General features: G+C 39.0%; 1 protein-coding gene across 1 annotated transcript; it reads right to left on the minus strand.

The window, feature by feature from the left end:
* Positions 1-4,590: 4,590 nt before the first annotated feature.
* LOC117320207 lies at positions 4,591-6,816 on the minus strand. Its single transcript, XM_033874864.1, has 2 exons — positions 6,365-6,816; positions 4,591-6,083 (listed from the first exon to the last, which is right to left on the minus strand). Exons 1-2 carry the CDS (start codon positions 6,678-6,680, stop codon positions 4,909-4,911), a joined length of 1,491 nt encoding a protein of 496 aa, XP_033730755.1. The 5' UTR covers positions 6,681-6,816; the 3' UTR covers positions 4,591-4,908.
* Positions 6,817-7,337: the final 521 nt, after the last annotated feature.

The following is a 7,337-nucleotide window of genomic DNA, read 5'->3' on the forward strand; positions in this document are numbered from 1 at the left end:
CTTTAGGTGTGCTAACGTAACAAAAGACAGAAACAAAATGATTATTGAAAAAATCGCAGACGAATTTAGATAAATTGACTCATGCCGCGGATTAATTCTTTTACACGTCCTTAAATCGAATACCCCTTCATTGAGACGAATTGTTCAGTCACCTAGTAGTGACATGACATTCCGAGACAAAGTGACCGGTCCCTAGACTCATCGATCGTTCCACAGAATGACGGCACGATTCATCTAGCCGCTGACCAATTAAGGACGACAAACATGGACCAATTTAGTCGACGATTTTCAAATTAATGGACATCCACGCCCGGCTGACAACAACATGCCCGAGGAGCTAGCTCCATTGGAGAAGTATTGTTTCTACAAGAACGGCCAATACACGCTGCAGTTTGTGGCCATTACCGAAACACAAGCATGAGAAGGCATTCGAAAGCTCGTTGACCGGAGCATGCTTCCATGATTAGGACCATGAAAGGCAATATTCGAAAGCATTCAATAGTCATTATAAAAACAAGGGTAAAAGTTCATTTAGGAAATCGTATTTGTCGGTCTATAGGTTCTTGTATTAGATGTTCAAGAACGACTGCTTAGATTCGTTCCGTGTTTCATATCTGACATCCGGATCGTTCTGCCTAGCCCTTGCGTGTTAATGATGCTGAAGGATCGTCCGAAATTTCTCATTATTTTTCTTAATCAATTTCAATATTAATAACACCGACGAGCTATTTTTATCAAGATGTCAACGAACGTGAATTACCTGAAATAAGACTGACATGGTCTATGCAAGTGTTTTATGGTTACTTTACAAGTAGCCATCTTACAACACTTGAGATCAAAGAGTTGCAATGTTTTGCTTTACTTGTCCCAATGGAAAGCTGGTTTGTGTATAACCACGTTCTACCCCGCCCATTACACCAGATTTTATTTTGATTTTTTTTCCAAATCACAGTTTTTAAATGCATTTAATACTACTCGTAGTTTTTTATATTAAATACATACATGTAGGAAAATTTAGTGCAAATAGTTATGAGGAAACAAATAGTTGTGATTAGCAGAAAGACCAGATTAACTATGTGCGAACGAGTATATAACAGATCAGGAATGACTGAGAAAATATGAGTAATGTTGGGATAACAACCAAAATAAATAGCCTAACACTCAAATTACATCACATCCGGCCCTGACGCAAATTCAATATCGCGAACAAGAGAGATCGATGGAAGACAATTTGTTTTGATTAAACACGGCATTGAATGAAACTAACGAAACGCCTATTGAAATATACCAGTGGCTGGTCTGGAGAAGTATAGTACAGCATATCCATCGCCTACGCCTATTGGGGTATAGTACAGTATATAGTACAGTATATCCATTGCCTACTCCTATTGAAGTATAGTACAGTATATCCATCGCCTACGCCTATTGAAGTATAGCACAGTATACCCATCGCCTACGCCTATTGGAGTATAGTACAGTATATCCATTGCCTACGCCTATTGAAGTATAGTACAGTATATCCATTGGCTACATATATTGAGGTATAGCACAGTATATCCATCGCCTACGCCTATTCAGGTATAGAACAGTATATCCATCGTCTACATCTATTGAAGTATAGTACAGTATATCCATCGCCTACGCCTATTGAGATATAGAACAGTATATCCACCACCTACGCCTATTGAAGTATAGTACAGTATATCCATCGCCTACGCCTATTGAGGTATAGTACAGTATATCCACCGCCTACATCTATTGAAGTATAGTACAGTATATCCATTGCCTACATCTATTGAAGTATAGTACAGTATATCCATCGCCTACATCTATTGAAGTATAGCACAGTATATCCATTGCCTACGCCTATTGAGGTATAGTGCAGTATATCCATCGCCTACGAATATTGAAGTTTAGTACAGTATATCCCTCGCCTACTCCTATTGGGGTATAGTACAGTATATCCCTCGCCTACTCCTATGGAGGTATAGTACAGTATATCCATCGCCTACATCTATTAAAGTACAGTACAGTATATCCATCGCCTACTCCTATTGAGGTATAGTACAGTATATCCATCGCCTACGCCTATTGAGGTAAAGTACAGTTTATCCATCGCCTACGCCTATTGAGGTATAGTACGGTATATCCATCGCCTACGCCTATTTTTGTATAGTACAGTATATCCATCGCCTACGCCTATTGAAGTATAGCACAGTATATCCATTGCCTACGCCTATTGAAGTATAGTACAGTATATTCATCGCCTACGCCTATTGAAGTATAGTACAGTATATCCATCGCCTACGCCTATTGAAGTATAGCACAGTATATCCATTGCCTACGCCTATTGAAGTATAGTACAGTATATTCATCGCCTACGCCTATTTTTGTATAGTACAGTATATCCATCGCCTACGCCTATTGAAGTATAGCACAGTATATCCATTGCCTACGCCTATTGAAGTATAGTACAGTATATTCATCGCCTACGCCTATTGAAGTATAGTACAGTATATCCATCGCCTACGCCTATTTTTGTATAGTACAGTATATCCATCGCCTACGCCTATTTTTGTATAGTACAGTATATCCATCGCCTACGCCTATTGAAGTATAGCACAGTATATCCATTGCCTACGCCTATTGAAGTATAGTACAGTATATTCATCGCCTACGCCTATTGAAGTATAGTACAGTATATCCATCGCCTACGCCTATTGAAGTATAGCACAGTATATCCATTGCCTACGCCTATTGAAGTATAGTACAGTATATTCATCGCCTACGCCTATTGAAGTATAGTACAGTATATCCATCGCCTACGCCTATTTTTGTATAGTACAGTATATCCATCGCCTACGCCTATTTTTGTATAGTACAGTATATCCATCGCCTACGCCTATTGAAGTATAGCACAGTATATCCATTGCCTACGCCTATTGAAGTATAGTACAGTATATTCATCGCCTACGCCTACTGAAGTATAGTACAGTATATCCATCGCCTACGCCTATTTTTGTATAGTACAGTATATCCATCGCCTACGCCTATTGAAGTATAGTACAGTATATCCATCGTCTACATCTATTGAAGTATAGTACAGTATATCCATCGCCTACGCCTATTGAGGTATAGAACAGTTTCGCCATCGCCTACACCTATTGAAGTATAGCACAGTATATCCATCGCCTACATCTATTGAAATATAGTACAGTATATCCATCGCCTACGCCTATTGAAATATAGTACAGTATATCCATCGCCTACATCTATTGAAGTATAGTACAGTATATCCATCGCCTACATCTATTGAAATATAAAACAGTTTCGCCATCGCCTACACCTATTGAAGTATAGTACAGTATATCCATCGCCTACGCCTATTGAGGTATAGTACAGTATATCCACCGCCTACATCTATTGAAGTATAGTACAGTATATCCATTGCCTACATCTATTGAAGTATAGTACAGTATATCCATCGCCTACATCTATTGAAGTATAGCACAGTATATCCATTGCCTACGCCTATTGAGGTATAGTGCAGTATATCCATCGCCTACGAATATTGAAGTTTAGTACAGTATATCCCTCGCCTACTCCTATTGGGGTATAGTACAGTATATCCCTCGCCTACTCCTATGGAGGTATAGTACAGTATATCCATCGCCTACATCTATTAAAGTACAGTACAGTATATCCATCGCCTACTCCTATTGAGGTATAGTACAGTATATCCATCGCCTACGCCTATTGAGGTAAAGTACAGTTTATCCATCGCCTACGCCTATTGAGGTATAGTACGGTATATCCATCGCCTACGCCTATTTTTGTATAGTACAGTATATCCATCGCCTACGCCTATTGAAGTATAGCACAGTATATCCATTGCCTACGCCTATTGAAGTATAGTACAGTATATTCATCGCCTACGCCTATTGAAGTATAGTACAGTATATCCATCGCCTACGCCTATTGAAGTATAGCACAGTATATCCATTGCCTACGCCTATTGAAGTATAGTACAGTATATTCATCGCCTACGCCTATTTTTGTATAGTACAGTATATCCATCGCCTACGCCTATTGAAGTATAGCACAGTATATCCATTGCCTACGCCTATTGAAGTATAGTACAGTATATTCATCGCCTACGCCTATTGAAGTATAGTACAGTATATCCATCGCCTACGCCTATTTTTGTATAGTACAGTATATCCATCGCCTACGCCTATTTTTGTATAGTACAGTATATCCATCGCCTACGCCTATTGAAGTATAGCACAGTATATCCATTGCCTACGCCTATTGAAGTATAGTACAGTATATTCATCGCCTACGCCTATTGAAGTATAGTACAGTATATCCATCGCCTACGCCTATTGAAGTATAGCACAGTATATCCATTGCCTACGCCTATTGAAGTATAGTACAGTATATTCATCGCCTACGCCTATTGAAGTATAGTTAAGCATTATTCTCAATTTTTTTTTGGTTTATGAAGTCATAGACAAAAAAACGGAGGGGCATTCTTCATAGACGCGAAGCGTCTATGAAAAAGAATGCCCCTCCGTTTTTTTGTCTATGACTTCATAAACCAAAAACAAATTGAGAATAATGCTTATAATTTTAGTTTAATAACTAAAAACAATGCTTATAAGACATAAACCATCATTTATTCAATTTATTTCAACAAATTAATAGATTTATGTGCGGCGCATTAATAGCAAACCAGCAGTTCATTTAGGCCAATAACTGTGCCGCTTTTAAAATTTCCCGCGAAAACGATCATGCCGATTCGGTTTGATCCAGTTCGCACTAGTCCATTGACAGCCCAGTCATCAGTCACTCACGGTGTTGTAGACTAGACTAACAAATCAGTCACTGGAATGTTTATGTAGGAGCCTAGTGAGGAAAATTAAACACACAGTTATTGAAAGATGAGTTTGAAAACAGCCCTGACGACAGAACATTGCTACTCGAGGAGGCGTATGTCATCGGTAATGAGTTGGACGGTATCAAAGGCAAGTTGTATTTTTCCGCGGCGGCAAGTGGGCCTACGCCATTTTGATTATGGTCGCAGTTTTGATTGGTTAGCGAAGCTAAAGTGTTGCTGATTACACGTTTTTGGTTTGCAGAACAATCCCGACTGTAGCTTCTGATAGAGCTTTCGTTACGGTGACCTGAATAGTACATAATGTGTCTGAGTTCAACGTCAGCTTCACTCAGTTTGGAGATACTAGTGGCCCGTAAACAATGGGCGGTGTACGTATTTGAACAAATGGCGTTTTTGGAAATATCCGCCATGAATCTCGCGAACTGGTACTGTTTAACTGGTGTTTTAGTGTACCAACATTCAAATGATTCTGGATGATTCATTGCGTCTTTGTCACAGTGATTGAATAGATGTTTCGCATCAGAAGGTGTTTTTCGTAGAAAAAGTTTAAGCGACTGTACAGGACAACGGATATTTCCAGTGGCATACATTCTTTTGTCGGACGATGCGTCAATGCTAGTAAGACCACCCTGGCGATTTTTTTGTTTTGTTTCGTGCGACAGAGTGACATATTCTGTGCTATCTGCGTCAGTGTGAAATGTGAAGGATTCAGGTGTTAATTGGGAATGGAATTCTAGGCCACGTGAGACAAAGTGTATCGATAGGTCGTACCAGACTCTAAGTCTGAGGATTACTGGATTTACATTCTGATGAAGGTAAGTGCCGATCTTAATTAAGTCATCATTTTCGATGATGGTTTTATGTTGTGTTGGACGCGATTTTCCTTCCACGATATTCTGTTTTAATTTGCCATCCAACATGTTGTTCGCCGAACGAAAATCCTTGTCCCGGACAATGTCCATATCCCGACCTACATCTTTTATATGTCTATTCAGGGCTCCCCTTATGCTCTTCATTGAATTTTTATGGTACTCCCTGGCCTGATCGGATGTCATTTCTTTTTCTCTCTTTTCTGGGTTCTTCGGTGTTGCTTCAGCATAAAACACCCTCAACTTGTCATTTAAATTGCCAGTGTCTATTGTACCGAAATCGATTTCTTCTCCGTACCTCTCCGTGCTCCATGCTTTAAAAAATGAAAAATGGCCTATAAGCTTTTTCGCTGAGACATTAGTTGCTTTATGTAAAAAAAATCATATTAAAATTGTAATCGGGACATAGCGTAGCCTATAGATCTAAAGATTGTTTATGAAATTTTAGACACAGGTAGCTCAATGTAGAGTACTCGGGCTTCATGTCCGAGGGATCCAGGTTCAATTCCTGGTCTGTGTAATCAAAATTTCGATTAAAATTTCTTTGAAATGGAATAAATTTCAGCTATGAATGATGGAATAATCTATAATTTACCTTGAAACACTTTCAATCCCCATTTGGTATTTTTCTTCGTCGCTTTGGCCTGTCGATTTTTCTCTATCTCTTGCAAACTGGATTCATGGAGCTCTGGAAAGCGTTTCGGTTGTGTGTATGGAGTAGGCATAGACAGCTGACAGTCTTCAAGTGTCTCGTTCATTTCCCGATTGGCTTTTTGAGGGGAAATGTCATCAGAAGCAGATCCAAAAAATGATAATATTGCATCGAGTTCGGTATCTCCGATGGGTTTATAATGGTTCTGTTCGATATCCAATCCGAAAATATCATCAGGATTGCCGACGTTGAACGACATATTGATAATATTGCAAGCAGACGACGTCAAAAGTAGTTCTACGTGTATTACGTCATAAAAAATGACGTAATTTTTTTCGGGCTATGAAGAAATAACCTTAATTTTCCAACCAATGATAATGAGTGTAACAGATGAAATAAAATTATTACAGTATATCCATCGCCTACGCCTATTTTTGTATAGTACAGTATATCCATCGCCTACGCCTATTTTTGTATAGTACAGTATATCCATCGCCTACGCCTATTGAAGTATAGCACAGTATATCCATTGCCTACGCCTATTGAAGTATAGTACAGTATATTCATCGCCTACGCCTACTGAAGTATAGTACAGTATATCCATCGCCTACGCCTATTTTTGTATAGTACAGTATATCCATCGCCTACGCCTATTGAAGTATAGTACAGTATATCCATCGTCTACATCTATTGAAGTATAGTACAGTATATCCATCGCCTACGCCTATTGAGGTATAGAACAGTTTCGCCATCGCCTACACCTATTGAAGTATAGCACAGTATATCCATCGCCTACATCTATTGAAATATAGTACAGTATATCCATCGCCTACGCCTATTGAAATATAGTACAGTATATCCATCGCCTACATCTATTGAGGTATAGTACAGTATATCCATCGCCTACATCTATTGA

This window comes from Pecten maximus, unplaced genomic scaffold, assembly GCF_902652985.1.
Source record: "Pecten maximus unplaced genomic scaffold, xPecMax1.1, whole genome shotgun sequence".
Taxonomy (NCBI): domain Eukaryota; kingdom Metazoa; phylum Mollusca; class Bivalvia; order Pectinida; family Pectinidae; genus Pecten; species Pecten maximus.

What these genes read in the sequence shown, in the direction of transcription:
- LOC117320207 (XM_033874864.1), bottom strand. Translation starts at nt 6,680, where the DNA reads ATGTCGTTCAACGTCGGCAATCCTGATGATATTTTCGGATTGGATATC. An exon ending in GGGATTGAAAGTGTTTCAAG is followed by an intron (nt 6,084 to 6,364) that starts GTAAATTATAGA and finishes CATTTTTTAAAG; the next exon opens with CATGGAGCACGGAGAGGTAC.